Source organism: Temnothorax curvispinosus, unplaced genomic scaffold (assembly GCF_003070985.1).
Source record: "Temnothorax curvispinosus isolate PA1 unplaced genomic scaffold, ASM307098v1 QBEX01010277.1, whole genome shotgun sequence".
Taxonomy (NCBI): domain Eukaryota; kingdom Metazoa; phylum Arthropoda; class Insecta; order Hymenoptera; family Formicidae; genus Temnothorax; species Temnothorax curvispinosus.
This window is the reverse complement of record NW_020220057.1, coordinates 87,794-104,647: the sequence shown is the minus strand read 5'-3', so window position 1 is coordinate 104,647 and position 16,854 is coordinate 87,794. Positions and strand designations below refer to the sequence as shown.

Here is a 16,854-nt window from a genome sequence, read left to right as displayed (position 1 = left end):
TCTCTCTCTCTCATGCAACATATATCTTTTTCGTTATTTTTTTATTAAAAGCTCCTATCGCTTTGACCTTTTGTTTCAACTCTGTTCACGATTAAATCGTAAATATTAGCTTATCGATGCAAACAGTAATGTAACATGTATCTACGTCGACAATTGATATTTAGGGCGATTGGCTGATATCGAAATGGTCAACCGTTACATATCAGAGATCGAGATCGGCGATGTTTTTCCATTGTGCCGCGTTATCGCAATTTAATATATAATACGAAATATTTAATATTAATCTTTTTACCAGAGCACATTTTTCAATTAAAATGCTTGAACACAAAGGTCGCAGTGAAAAATTTTAGAAACAAAAGAAAAAAAGATATAGAAGATTTCGCATGAAAATAAATAATTCTACGCAGACTTTATCATTGTTATGTCATATGCTGAGCCGAGCTTGCTTAAGTTTCAACATTTCGTAAAATATTCCGCGCAGGATGCTTAAAAATCACGGCGCGCTCCATATTCATATTTTATTTTGTATTCCTTTTATTTTGCCGAAATGCGAGCGACGACAGTGCAGGAGTCTTCGTATCCTCCGATATTCGAAGGTGCGAATATTTTTGCTCGTTCCATGATTCATGTCTGCTCGTTCCCGCGGGGACGAGCATTCGTGTTTACAAATGAGATTAATTCTCGGCGGCTCCTCTCGCATCCGCGCTGCGGGATTTATATCCCTTCGTCGCGCTAGTGGTGCGAGTCGATCTTCGATCGGACGTACGCGGTGCCGTTCTCGTCTCCGATATTGCCTGCGTAAATATTAGAAAGATGCGGATTGTTTGTGCGGCTATATATGTATATAATATATATATAGCCGCGACACTGACTATACATGCGGCTTATCGCGGATTCTTCCAGCACGCTAAATCCTTTCATTGAAAGGAACGAGATTTAACGCTTCAAAGATGTCTAAAACGGTCGCTATTGAGGACTCTCTTAGCATATTAAATCCTTCTTTTGAGAAGAAAGAGATCTAACAGTTATTGTGATCGCGTTGTTAAACCTCTATTGTGATTGTGGAAATTATTCCCGCCAATGGAAAAGTGAATTTTAATAATGCCCGAATTCTCTAGAGTCCCTCTAATAAGAGTCGGGACATCTTGAGTTTCAGCAAAATAAGAGAGAAAGAGAAAGCAATATACAAGCGATATATATTTATATCTCTTTCTCTCTTATATCTTTTTCTCTTTCTGTTTTTCGTGCTTTTGCCGAAAATGCGAACCAATCAAAAGTTGCAGCTCCGTGTCGCGACTCTTATTAGAGGGACTCTAGAATCCTCTATTCGCGTAGCTATCTCACTTTCATTTAAAAACCAACTTTTTGAAAAATTTATCAATATTACGATGATATAATTATAATGTTTATTGACTGTTACAAAATTAATCATGTATCACCAATGATGTTATTCAATTAATGAAGATTTCAATTTCCATAATTAATTTCATCTTGAATAGAAAGTCCAATTAATTAATTTCGATCGATTTCCATGTTAACGTTATCACTATTATTCCACCATTACTGCTTTTCCTGCCAATTTGTTCACGTAGTTGACGGTAACCCAGATTGCGCGAAACTTTGTTCGCGGCGTGTATCAGGTCACCGAAGTGTAGCTATGCCTTTTTTAATCACCGTGCATGTGTTGGCTGAGATACACGACTTGTGTCGTGTCGGGTAGCGCGAAAATGGATGATTTCCGCTGGGAAAACCGTGCAATAAGAGTGATACGGGCAACAACAGGGAAAACGCTGAGGAAGCCTAACGAAGAAATTAATGGTCTATTATGAAGCACACGACAGCCGTGAACATTTGAGGCTTAAACGGATTTACCGTGGAAATTCTCGAAGATAGAGCCTGCGACAGACAAGATACAGGGTGATCGAAATAAAATGCAGTCCATATTTTACGACAGTTAAATGTTATACAAAAAAGTATATTATTTATAAAATTAATTTAATATCTTTAATATCTTTCGTCCAAATCAACAACCGCATAACTGAAAGATTTAAAGTAACCATAAATTAATAAAATCTGTATTTAAATATGGATGTTTTGACTACCCCGTATAGAAGAAGCGCCAGGTGGAATATTGAGAGAATTCTGTTTGCCCCTTAAGTCGGCCCAGCATTTACATAGATGCCAACACGTGAAAAATACAGCTGCGAATACATTTTCGTATACTTCCTCGCGTATCGTTTTTCCCATCCCGTTGTCACAGACTCGATTCATATCAGACTTTTAAATTGGGATGAATTTAAATAATAATTTATTGTCGTCGATCATCCCATATATTCGAATAGTTAAAATGCATTTGTTATAAACTGTTACATTTGTCATTTACATAAACCATTATATTAATGTTTTATTAATTATTTAATTATCCTTCGATTACTTAACGTTCATTCCAATTTAAGCAGACACATAAACAATGAAGAACCATTTTCTGTTATTTGTCCACTACCTTCGTTTATTAATTGTTGATATAATAAATGCTGCTTGCATAGACTATTGATCGTCTGCAAAAACTCGATCGCTCGTTTCGTGACGACATATTCTCGTCGCGTCTTACAACTCGTTTTACTATTCCGCGACGTCCCATTTAAAGTGGAAACGTCCGGTTGCTAAAGGTTAGATGTTACGAGACAATAAAGGTTACTATATTTTCTACCGATAACGTCTAGACAAGCTATATCGCGTGCGATATTTGCAACCATTAATAACGCTCATTTGCTTAATTTAAAAAATCTAGGCAAGAGAAAAAATTAGATACTCAAAACTGTACGTGACTCGACTTCCCATAAGGAGAAATTTTATGGGAAAATATTTACTTGCTTCGTGATACATTTATCGGACCCACACCCGAATTTTATCTCGTAAGATATACCTATACATTATCGTAATCGTATCTTATTATACGACGCATTTTCTACGTTAAAGTTAAAGTTTATATAAGACGTTTACTTATGTACGGTATATAAGTAAACGTCTTATATAAACTTTAACTTTAACATAGAAAATGCGTTGTTATATTGCAAATGTTATATATAAAATAATTAAAGAATAAAAATTTTTAACGTACTAATATTACATAAACAAATTAATGCAATATCTTATATAAATTAAATATTACCTTTCATAAAAAAATTAATGCATGTTGCAAAATATATTATTTACAATGAAATAATTTCTTTTACTTATGGCACAATATGGCATAAAGGATTAATAGGGTGTAATTTTGAAATTGTAACATATTTTCAATTTGCGTAATAAATATGATACGTGATGCGGAGACGTTAATATTCAGTATTATTATTCAGAAATTTGACATTTGACTTTGTACGTGGCGGAATCATATCTTGCGTACACAGTTAATTAGTAACAAATGTCAGCGGTCGGTTGTCGCCAACATGGTTAGCGCGTACCGTGTGTGGTGTGTCACACGTGCGTTTTCGGTATGTGGGTTACGGGGTGTGGCGACAACCACCCCTCTTGTGGGACCGACAGGATGGATTTTTACCTACATACGTGTCTTTGACTCTTTTCGCGCGGGGCGGCGATAGTCAGATTAAATTACAACGGTGCGTTGTAACGGGCATTCGTGTCGAGGGAGGCGAGTCCCTCGATTACATTATCGCGCCGGTCCCATTACATCGCGTTAATAATACCGTATTCATTATGAGCGCGGTGCGACGCAAACAATGCTCACTTGGAGTCACGTAATCGCCGTTATGACTGTCGGGCGTGTTTTCACAGAGTCGGCGTTATTTTCCGGAAAACGCTCTATTTCGACGTGGCGGCCCAGATAACAGCCGCATGTTAACGATCCTATAAAATGCTTCCAATTTTCGCTGAGGCGATCGTACCGTTTCATGATTACGCGAACGAAAACGGTATCGTAAAGTACTGCCTGTACGTGTCTGTAACGCGTGTATTATAGGACCGCTTGCGATGCGTTCACGTTATATAGATGTCGAACACGAAAGAGCAAGGTGGCGATACAATGATTACTGATTAATCCCTTGATGTACCTGAGAGATCAAAGAAATCCGTAAAAGTCATGGTGTGTGTAATCTCTCGTTATCGTAATAGATGCAACTTTTGAGATATCGACTTATTGACGACTTCGTATTATTCTGCACTTATCAGATTGTACTGCATGAATAATAATACATGAAGTCTATGTCTTATGCGTAAGAGTCAAGTGGGCGAATAAAGTGGCGCGATAATCATTAACAGTTTCAAAGTTAATATTTTTTCCTGATTGTTGTATAAATCATATTCAGGACATGTTTTCTGATTCTTTCCTAGTGATTACGCATACACACCGTTGAATAGCGGAGCACTAAAGTCAGAAGTTTATTGTGTAATTAAGGTATACAAGATTATCGCGTAACCGCCAAATTATACGAGACATAGATGGCGATTGAGCGTGGAGTCTCGTTACTGGCGCTATTATGTCGAATATCTCCCCGTCTTCGCTCGTTACGCGCGAAGCTTTATTAAATTAATGGACGCGTTGTCTTTGTGTCACCGCAGCACTACGACGCGCATTAATATTCTTCGGATGTGCGGTGTGGCAAGCTTTGAGGAGCAACGTGAAAGAGATAGAAATCGATATTCTAGTCACCGTAGGTATTATAACGCGATGATGAAGAATATTTCAATTTCATAAGCACATCTAATACTGTATGTCATACACGAGAGATAAGCGCTCGCGATTACGTTTAATGGACACACGCGGTCGTGGGTGGCACAATTTTATGTTTCGTGAAATGTCACGGTAAGGCCAAGGTACGCGATGGAATTCTTCGTGTTTTACTGTTTTATACCGTGAACAATTTACAAGTACTCGATACGTCTGTAGCTGTATACGTACGTATAGGTACGACTAAAGTGTTTGTTCGATTCGGGGTACTGTTAAGTTATAATAATAATAATGCACAGCTTGATGCGAATTTGATGAGAAAAGATTAGAAATACGCGGAAAAGCACACAGGATCGTCGAGGTTAAGGCCAGGCATTTGCATGTTCGAACAATGCCTCGAGCTTTGTTTTCTGCTATACCTATAGTATAAAATACGTATGTGTGCGTGTATGCATTGCGAATGCAGGATATACCGATCGATATACGTCCGTATTGTGTGTGCAACGGTCAGAATAATAGTCGTAAAACAATTATTTGGTTCACCCAAATCATCAATTCTTCCTTCAACATTTTATCTCGGCATTTTCTGGCCCGCATCATTAATTAACTATTCATGAAATTCGCGAAATATATGTTTAAACATGTAACTGGTGATACATAATCTACAATTGATAAATAAATGACTTTATTAGTTTAAAATTGTAAGAATTGAAAAGTTACTTTTGATGATATTTCATTACGTTCAAAATGGTGCTATCTACTTTAAGCTTATTATTTAAAAAATTTTTTTTTATTTTAAGATTTTAAGATTTTTTTATTCTCTCCATTACATTTGTTTAACGTGATGAATATCGCCAAGTCTCTTAATTTTTTATAAAATTGTCTGACTTTGTTTTATATCTGTCTAATTAAATCTACGCCGACTTTTTTACCAAAAAGAAAAGCGGTCATATCTCTGAATTATTTTATAACAGTAAAATATAAAAGATAATATTTTATAAAGCATATTTCTGGAAACACGTTCGTGACATGAATAATCCCAGCCTACTTTTTCTCGAAAGTGTAATTTGCCAGACGTTTCTTTAACATTTGTTTCGTGATAGAGGTATTAATTTAATTAAATGTCGCACATCGTAATTATAATTGTTGCTTAACGCCTGATTAAATTACCATGCAGCATTTTTGCATTACTTAATGCGCATTATTTCGCGTGCTTCGCAAAACACAAATCGCGAAAATGACTGCGGAATAATTGCGTCCGTTAACAACACATGGATGTACTTCATGGCAATTTATCTACGATAATGGAGCATGTTGAGATACACTCAGTTTTGTGGGGAGAAAAGGTGCGATTTGGAACACTCCGTATATCCTTGACACTCTGATGCAGTTTCTTCTAGGACTCGAATCCTTTCGGTTGTTTCTGGCCATTAGTTCACTGGGAGGGAACAGTTGTCGGGCAATGATTCATAGAAAGCACTCGAGAACAGTTGAGACGGTAAAATAGCTCGCTGTTTCGAGGAAATTTCGTATTTGCACAAATGTTATTTGTTTGTTTCATTCATCTTTAAGGATGCAAGCGATTAATATAAGAAATACTCTACCAATCAAACTCATCTTGATTGAAATCGATCGGTTGAATCATAATCGAAACATGGAATTTAGAATTGGCTGAACTATATAGTCGAAATATATAATTTAGAGTCAATTGCAGAAATCGAATCACAAGAGAGAAAAAATAATGTACTTTAGCGATCTTAAGAGTTATGTCTCCTTTTGTTCAAATTTTCATTATTACTCGTATATATTTTTTAGATTATTAGAAGAAATCTTAAAATATTTTTAACTTCAAGTTGCTAAATTTAACCTGTAGTTTCCATCAAGCAAAGTTGAATACCTTCTTACACCGCCTAATGGCGGGCGCTGGAAATCGATTCTTACGTGCGCATAATGCACACGCGCCCTTTGATTAGGTTGCAGCGAGGGTGAGGGCTGCTTTCAGGACTCGTCTTGATTAACGATTTCGATGCGGCACGCGATGTTTGATTTTCCTATTTCTGTTTCTATAGTTGTAATGTGCATTAATTTTCGATTGTTATCGACAAATTGTGAGGGAATTTACAATTCGAAATTCGGCATAGGTTGGAGCGATTACCATCAACCTTTTATAATATATTGTATTCATGATAAAATCGATAACATTAAATGAAATAGCTTTTATTGTATAAAGGAATACGAGAAGAATATATATTTTTATGAATTTTAATTAATATATGTGTTATTACGAGTTTTACATAAACCAATTAATTTGTTCTTTACAAGTCTTACTTAAAACAGCTTATTATCGTGCAGCTACGAGTCTAATCAGATGGTGAAATAATCTTAACAAATTCTCAGAGATCCCACGCTTTAGAAAGTTAATTTAGGAGAATAAAAACAGTTTTCCTTTTGAACTTGGCAACTGTAATGCCGGCCGCCGTGAAATATATTGCCGCAAACGGAGTCTGTAACTTTGCGGCGAGAAGACCCACGCCAAACGTTTTGCACCGCTGCGTGTTCTGCCGCGTCATTAATAGGGAGTCTCGCCGTTCTCATTACTATTCATGGTATACGATGACTTGACGCGCAAATGTGAAGCGTCGTGCCTCGCGACGATGACGAACGATTAAATTTTTTTTCACTACTCTCGAGTCATTAATATTTTACTTATTGATATTTTGGAAAATTTATATTTTGGAAAAGGATTTGTGTCACTACATCGAAATATTTGGTCATTGAAAGCACTATCGCGTGGAAAACTGTTATTAGACTTTAACTCGAATACGTTACTATAAATCACATTAGAGTTATTTATGTAATAAATAAATAAAATTAATAAAAAGTATCCCAGGATTATATTACATTTTATAACGCGCAAATTTAAATTAACATTCTCGTTTTTCAAAAACGACTGTTTTAAAAAAAAAATTGCGGATACATTTTCCAAAATGACATTTTGCAATTCACGCTCGCATTGCTTTCGCGGCTCGACGTGTCCTTTTTATTCCCACAATCGCCCACCGCTACACGTGATAGCGTTCATTAATTACTCGCATAAATACTGACGCGCGCGTGGGTGTCGTTTACGTCGGATTAACATTCATACGCGACGCTTCATCGTCACGACGCGGCGGAGTTTCGATTATCGATCCTAGGCAACCTAGTGGCCGTATGACATCGCGGACGCTATATAGTTCGGCCCGCAAATAAAAGGCTATTATTGCGGCGGGGCGATAAACGTCGGGCGTGAATGACGCGCGTGCTTCGAAAGGTTTCACGTCGCGCGACGATTTGTACTTATCGAACTTTCGCGCGGGGCTTTATCGATGGTATCATGAAGGGCCCCTTTCAGGATCCCGTCAACAGTGGACGCTATTGTACGACAGGACCGCGGCCACGATCTAGCGTTCTAGTTTCGACATGCGAATATATATCGCGTGTGTCACGTTTCTTGAAAAGTTCACAGAAACCAGAATCGCCGAAAAATATATCGCACCGAAATTACGCCGCTCTCTATTTTTGGCCGAAATATACGTGCGAAATGCTAATATCTCCTTTCGCGTTATCCCATCGCGCGCGATAACTTATCTCAACCAAACTCTGCTGCGCCTATCTTTTTGCGTCGGAAACTGTATGCTTATCCGCTTGTCCGTATATTTCGTGGCCCTGTATCACGCCGTGTTAGGTTTCATATTTGCGTGTGCGTATACGTGTCGAGCGCTGCATATTTTACACTTTTCTTATTCGTGGCATTTCGTTAGTTCGCCATTACAAATTGCACCCGATATACTAACTCGTGCGCTTGGCGTTAAAAAATGCACGCTTCTTCACCTATCTCCGCGGAACATCATTAGCCCTCGCGCATTTAGCTTCCTGCCTGTCCAATGTATTTCGATCGCGTGTGGTTGCTTTGCTAAATTACACATTCGCATGAGTCTTGTTCTTATAATTAATTTTTGAAAATGACGCGGTGTCTCGTCGAGAATTCTGACTTGTCGCTTCATAAACTTTCGTTATTTTAGTTAGAACGTCCATTATATTCGGGACGAAAGTAACGGGGACGGTCGCCGGTTAGAAGAAGTGAATTATAGTTTTTCGCGATGGTGACCTCGATGCGAAAACGCCGGCCGCGGAAACGCAGCCAAGGTCGCGGCTCGCCATTGAATGGTGCATTCAATGTCAATGAAGCCCGCGACGCGACTTTCTTCGACGAAATCGATGCCAAATTTCGTACTGCTTGGCCGGACGGCGAATGCGATAGCGTGACGCGAGCAATAAACCGGCGCAGTCTTGCCATGCTAGAATTCTGCACAGCGTCGTGGGCTGCGTGGGGTGGGACCAACCCCGCCGCGTTCACTCTCGTCGTATCCTCCCTCTACACTCTGCGTTAATGCGTCGGGGCCACGGCAAGAAAAGAAGCAAAAAAGCCGCATCTGCGGGAAACCGTCGATACCAAACATCGTCGGATCCCCTTGATATAGTACGATAGTATCAAACAGGGTCTGCAACCTGCAGCTACGCAAGTTTCTTGAAAATTAAACTTGATTAAAAAAAGAATGCTCCCTTTCATATATACAGTCGTGAGCAATCGAGCTTTTTTTATAGTTGTGTATACAATGCAGCTAATGGACAATGGAGAGATGTTTAATTGCTTTGAACTTTAAACTATGACGTCAACTTCCCAGAGAATATTTCTGACTCTAAAGCCTTGTGTCCACAATACTAGAAATCGTTCCAAGATCTCGGACGGAGAAAAAATCGACCAATCATGTTTAAACAATGCAGCAATTGACCAATGCGGTTGGTTAATTCTTCGGTTAATTCTTTCTCCGTCCGAGATCTCGGAGCGTTTTCTAGCATTGTAGACACAAGACTTAAAAAAGGCCCGGTTCTACCAACAACGTTACTTAACTTTAACCTTAGCTTAACTCAATCTTATTCGTCTCTTTCTAAGGGGGACAGTTAGAAAAAGACGAAGAGTGAGTTAAGCTAAGGTTAAAGTTAAGTGACGTGGGTGGAACCGAGCCTATAGGTATCCTACATGGCTTTTAGTGGCACGGTAAACCCTTTTTATTGCTTAAACAATATTTTTCTAATATTTTAGAGCAGGTATAATTTTTACAAATAATAGAAAGTTAAAATAATATAGTTTGATCTATATTTTTTTGGAAATATAAATCCCGTTTTTAAAAAAAATTTTAAGAGATATTTACTATTTGGTATTTTTTTAGAGATTCGAAGTATATGTTACAGGGTTGGAATATACAAATATACCTTTTATTTGATTTATTTTTGGAATTATGCCAAGACTACACTTGAAAAAGGATTGCCCTTCAGAGATTATAATTGCGATAGGCCATACGGAGAACTGTCGCACGACTCGATCTTGTCACGCGTGACGTATCAACCTGAATGGTTGGCAAAAAATACAGTTGTATGCGGAAGGCCGGTATCGATTCTCGCGGTTCATCGGAGCCGTGCACGTGAGAATACGCGGTCGGCACGCGACACCGTGATCGTTGCATGATCAAATACAAATGTCAACTTTTACGTAGCATTGTTACGAAATCGTTCAAAGAGGTAATGTTGTTCGTGACTTTTGCCTCGATGTCCTCAGGCTCAATCGCCGTCGGCACTTCAGCAGGCTTTGTAAAACGTTACTCTGTTTCATATCAAACAGAAAACTGCACAAAAGAAAGAGTCTACAAAGATTTTCATAGCGACATAATAGCGCTTTTGAATATGAAAATATATCAATATGAAAAAGTAATATTTAAACATATTTGAATGGCATAATACTAATGACATAATGCCTGATGAAATAGTTAAGATTATTAGCAATTTTACAAGTTGTGTATATATATATATATATAATCATAGAAAATCCCTACAATAAATCCCTCCCTTCCCGTGATTAAATCAATTTAATTTAATTATCTAAAAACTGCAAAGAATTTATTGCGAAAAATACCTTCACGGAATGTGGGAGGTTCCAGGTTTGAATCCTGGCTGAGGTAATATTTTTTGCAATAAATTCTTTGCAGTTTTTAGATAATTAAATTAAATTGATTTAATCACAGGGAGGGAAGGATTTATTGTCCCAACCAACAACTGTGTTTCAAGTCCGACCGTGATTGGCGCGCAGTTTAAAAAGTTGGAATATATATGTATATGTATAATTATAAATAATACATATACATAGAAATTAATATTGAGCTGCCTAAGATCTAAGCTTAGACCGAAAATGGCTTGTATTCTTATTTGATTGTATATCATAGCGATCTTGTTTTCTCTTATTAATTAATAACAGACTTAATTTTATTAATTTTATTTATTGAATTCAACTTTGTAGTTTTTTTGTGGATTTTAATTAGTAATTTTTTTAGACCTCGAATAGTTTCGTAGATTTTAGTTACCGTGCTTAACGTGACTTATAGCACCTGAAGGGCGAAACGACCCTGCCGGTGCACCTGGAGCTGCGTTCTGCGAACGCGTTATCGTTAGCCCCTATCAATGCACCCTTGCCCGAGACCCTTTTTCGCGCTCGCGCGGCTCTGTACGCGAAATCGATAGTCCTGCAGGCGTGCGTGAGAAATCGAGCAAAGACCGACGGACGAGGCCTGTCTGCAACTTGTGGCGTTTACGAGCGCCTACCGTCTCCCGCGCGTTAATGAAATTCGCGCATTGTCTTGTGACATGCCGCTTCCTGGGAATTACATAGAATATTATATTCCACAAACGCGTACAGCGTAAGAATTGAATTAGAGCGAGTCGCTTGGAGCGATGTGTTCCCGGTGTTGCAAAGAGATGGCAATTTAACAGCGACTTGTTAAGCTTACAACTAAATGCGAGCTCGGCATTGCGCATCGCTGAAAACATCAGTGCAATATTATCATCTTGTAGTTTACATTGTACAATTACAATGTTATAACTATCATATCTCGCGATAGCGCAACATTATAATATTATAATTACAATTTAATAATGGTAACATTATAATGTTATCAGATCGTTAGGTCGCCACGATATTTTAGAACATGATATTACAACAACGGGGTTGCAGAATAAAACCTTTTGCTTTCATCACTGACGTTTACCAACGAGCCGCGAGCCGGGGATAATTGGATGAGCACGGCAGCATCGATGCATTAGGAAAACGCGGCGCATCTGCCACACGGAGAATTATGTTCCAAGTGCAAAGGTTAATCTCATAGCCACCCTCCCATTTTCCGCTCTCCAATTAGGGATTGGTCTAATATAGGATGATCTTAGGTCAACTAGGTTGTCATCTAGAGCTTCCCTTTATACGACATAATTGCCATTAACCCTGAGAATTCTGATTTTTGATTGTATTATTCTGAGACCGCGATATAATTGAACAGAGATTGGTTCTGTAAAGTTGAAATTGCTGTAATTACGCCTAAATAAATTCTCTCGTTAGACGTTTATTGTGAAGAATTTAATGACGGGATTTTGGGCGGATCGTTTCTATAAAAAAATTAAACGCGGAAAGTTTTGGCATATCTGTTAACGTTTAATGGCTATGTTATACTTAACGAGATTCGATAACGGCGCGTCTGCTTATTAATTTTGATGCGTCACTCATCGCCAGCCGTTTTAGCCAACAAATATTGCGTGACGGTGTTTCGACATAGGATTGCAAATAAGACATAGCAATTTAGCATACAATGACGCGAGTTAATTAATTAATCATGGATCTGGCGCGACTTAAGATTCGGTTACAACTACTCGTACTATAAAAGATCGCTTGTATTCTATTGTCTGTTATTATTGTTTTAAAAATTATATTATTATCGCTATTTTACGGTATCTAGCTAAAAAATATATCAATATGAGGCGGTCAACAGCCTGGGATTCTTGTTATATTGGATTTATTGGTTACGATATTAAACCACAAATAACCAGAAATAATGTATTTTTGATGTTCTTATAAATTTTATACGAAATTATTACACTTTATTATCTTTTGTTACTTAATAAATTATAAATTATAAATGAAAGAAGAAGTTTCCCGAAACTGAGAAATAATTAAGAGACATGGTAGTGTTTCGCGCCAAGTACACGCGCAGCGCGAGACTCTATTATACCGTGTATATTTACGAGTACGATTATTATTTTTGTCGGACAAATATAGTTCAGAAACTATACATATGTGGCAAAAAAGATTATTGTGTAAATATAAAATAATCTTGAAACTTTCTGCTTGCGATCTAAACTTATCGTTGCGAATGCAAAATTACTTCAATTTGTCATAGTGAAAGATGATGTTTGCGTTACAGGATGCACAGATGAAATCTGTCTTAAAAATGTTTGCAAAATTCTTTAGGACGTACCTGAAACCACTGATATCCTTATTATCAACGAGGATAACAGTAAAGTCACGAACTGCAGTCCAAGTTTCTTCATGATGGATGACACACGTCTTTCGTTCGATCAATTGCAAAAATCACTTTGACATCGTAGTCACTGCGGCTTGAAATTGCACTGATTCGGCGAAGTTATTCTCTCGCCAAAATGCACCGCTGCGTCCGTTACATTCGTCTTCCTGTCAAGTGAAAGAAATTAAAATTATAATTGGCGTAATAAAGCATGATTCGTCAAATAATTTTCAAGTAATTGTAATATTTCGTTGCAAAGCAAAATGCGGTATAGAAAGTGAACAATGATAGAACAACCGCGATTGATTTTCGCGAAACAATGAAGTTCTCTTTGGTGCAGAGATGTACAGGGTGTCCCGCCAAGGAATGTCAATATTTTGGAAAATAGTAATGGCGATCGTTTTGGAAAACGAAACAAAAGGTATAAATCCGTGTACGATTTCGAGCACTTACTGTAAATTCTGAATTAAAGAGAAAATAAAACGTTATTGTTTGTGAAATCTTATTGTACATTAGATTGACATTTCGAGTCTTGTTGAATAATTAACACTGTTAATTATTTCCGTTCCGTTTTAAATCAACGTACTTCGTAAAATTCTTAATTATTTATTCTAGATAAATATCTTTGCTCCAAGTAATCGGTACTGTCAGATCTTAAAATAAATTTGTTTATGGTACACCCTGAATATCGGTGATTTTTGCGCGTTTATAAAAATGTATGCTACCCCTGCATGCTTTCTGCACCGAAGTTAACGGAAAAGTGCTAATGATATCGTTAATGAAAACAATGCCGATTATTGTTAAGCCGACGCACACAATCATACCTCCTCGCGAAATCCGCTATACTTCCGGCTGTAGCCGTGCGACAACCGGAACAATGCGGAGCGGCGCTGATCTCGGAAGGTTGAAATGGTTTTTTACCGCGTCAAATCGGTGTCTCATTTTTCGATATCGCGTTTTGACGGTTTTCGTTGTAGACGTAAATATCGTAAAGGGAAAAGAGGCGGTATCCAGACGTCGCGACGTTACGGCGTTGCGGCCAATACTAAAACGACGTTGGGACACCCGCCGTTATCAGACACAATTTTCCACTCGTGCGCACGCGCCCCCGAGGAACCCGATGGGGCTGCTGAAGCGGTGCGGGGTGACGCGGAGCGACAATGTCGAGGGAATCCCCTATGGCCGCACTGGGAATAGGTGCGACTTCTCTTTTGCACGTCGTTCGTAGACTCAGGACTATACGCTCGTATTTCGATTATTACTGCCTCGGTACCCTCGGTACGCAATAACGATTTCGATGAACGGTTTCACGAAGTGCGAGTGCATTCGAGCCACTTTGATTTGAAGCAGAAATAGTTCGATCTGCAGCGAAAATGTTTTAAGAAATTTGATTTAAAGAAATTTAATAGTCGAATGTAAATTAAATTAAAGAAAAATTGAAATAAAAATTGACAAAATAATGAATTAAAAGTTAAATTTTATAAGCAGTATTTTCAAGAAAAAATTTTATGAAGTAATGAACAATTTTTTATATAATGATAACACAATACGAAAAATATACTATATAAAAATAGTTAAATCTCTTATATTGATAAATATTCGAAGATAAGAATAGCTATAGTTAAAAACATGATGAATATTTTACAATTATCTAAAAAATTACTAATTATTTACAATCAATTATTTGAATAAGAAGTGCAGCAAAATATAAACTTGTTACAAATTTATGAAGGCAAGAATATATATTTAAAAAATATTGGACATAAATATTCCGTAAAAGAATATATATTTTTTAAATACGTTGTACTATTACAGTTCGTGATAATTATCACTATTTTATTAAATGTATTACATTTATTTATATATATATATTTTTGTCTTTTATATCAATTTTTTAAAGTACATACAATTGTGTTTCGTATTGATCGTATTCTGCCTCATCTGCGATAGGTTACATTATTCACCTTTCTCCTAATTCAGTTAGAACATCGATTTGGCGCTAGGCTCACTCAGTTTCCCACTTGCTTCCCGTAAACAGGAGGACTCGTGAAATCGTAGATGTTAGTACTCATCCCTTCATGCCGAGTCTGTAGTTAGGGGAATGCCGCTGTGTTTCTCCCCTATTTTTCTTAGGACGCTTAGACGCGTGACATGCGTTTGATTTAGAGCACGACGTTTAGACGCCGGCGTTTTTTCAGTCTCGCGGACATTTCATTCGCGATGAAAAGCGTCTTTATGATTTAGCGACTTTCTCGTCGACGAATATACTTAAGTAAATGCTCCTTCTTGCTCAGTGTCGTCATCATATTTTTGAGGATCCCTCGCGGAATATTAAAATAATTTGTAATTTTTATATATAAGTTATATATATTATATAAGATATTGCTTTTTTTACTACATTAAATGACATTAAACACAATGATATTATTTTATTTTAAAAACTACTTATTTGCAAATTTTATTTGAAACATATTTAAGAAAATAATAAATAACAAGTTTAAAAGCAAAAATAAACAAGTTTTTGAAGAATATTAAAATCAAATGTATCAAATATTTTCTCCAATATTATTAATTCTAGTAACTTAGGATAAATTCTTTTATATATTGTTTATGACCGATACTGGGGGATACTTGTCTCTTATTTTCTTATTGCTCAAGACGTTACTGCAATTTCTTCCGCATGTTTTAGCGAAGATTGCGCGTTGTCGTTTTGCTTCGCGAAGTTCGTAAAAAGTTAAATCTATCGGGATATCAGAAACAAATGTCCACCATATGATTTACGATTTATACAACGAAGTCGTCGCTGGTGACCTTTGAATGATGCATTTGCTTTGCGTTTACGATATGTATCTTGCTATATAATACATCTTGTCACGAATCGAATGCTGCAAAACTGCGAATAGAAAATTCGGTGCGATTTATAGATGTCTTTTATTCTTGAGATAAGATCGCGAGAAAAATTGATAGTTTTCTTATGAAATTTGACGCAATATATTAGAAAAGTTTTAGACAAATAGAAACTGTATTTTGGTAATTTTTACTAATTTATTAAGTCAATCTAATCGTTATTATTATCATGTAAATTTCACGATTTACATGATTTCGCGATTTTTAATGCATAAGAATAACAAATTATGAAATTTGGCATAAATTACACACTTAAGTTGTGGCAGAAGTCACTTTTTTCGAATTAGAAATTAATTCTTTAAAAAATTTTATTTTATTATTCCAAAAACTTTTCTGGTTCTGACATCATTAATGCATATTGAAATAATATTATTTTCCTGAGTTTAATTTCTAGTATTTGTGATTGACGTGATTAAAAAATTCTCTCATATATATAAAATGCCGTTCCCTACAGGGAAAAGTGACATATAATGACCAAGTTGTTGATTGGCTCTATACATATATTCGACGCTACGAGGTCCTCGTTAGAATAGTATAGTCAAAAGATTAGAGTCCCCCGTCTTGTGTAATCCGTGTGTTTCTACATAATTCTTTCCACGTGCGTCTGTTTTATATCTTATTATATGACTGCATTGCAGCATAATTATTATGTATATGGCAAAATGACGTACATTTGAAGCAATAAGGATAATTTTATGTGTTAAAAAGATTGCAAAAATGTCAGAAGATATTGACTATCGATGAAAAATTGTTTATATGAATTATATTTGATAATCGTAAATTATCATTTCTCATATATCTCCAACTTTAATTGTGTTTTTC

The 16,854-nt window shown here is 36.7% G+C and overlaps 1 protein-coding gene across 1 annotated transcript in view; it reads right to left on the bottom strand.

Annotated features, from left to right (window-relative positions):
• Positions 1 to 14,155, bottom strand: part of LOC112459972 (proto-oncogene tyrosine-protein kinase receptor Ret-like) — a 55,818-nt gene extending 41,663 nt beyond the window's left edge. Inside the window, exons 1-2 of the mRNA XM_025024358.1 lie at positions 13,950 to 14,155; positions 13,081 to 13,292 (exon numbers count right to left, since the gene is read on the bottom strand). Coding sequence (XP_024880126.1) covers positions 13,081 to 13,153 — 73 coding nt within the window. The 5' untranslated portion in view covers positions 13,154 to 13,292; positions 13,950 to 14,155. The remainder of the gene's footprint in view (positions 1 to 13,080; positions 13,293 to 13,949) is intronic.
• Positions 14,156 to 16,854: the final 2,699 nt, after the last annotated feature.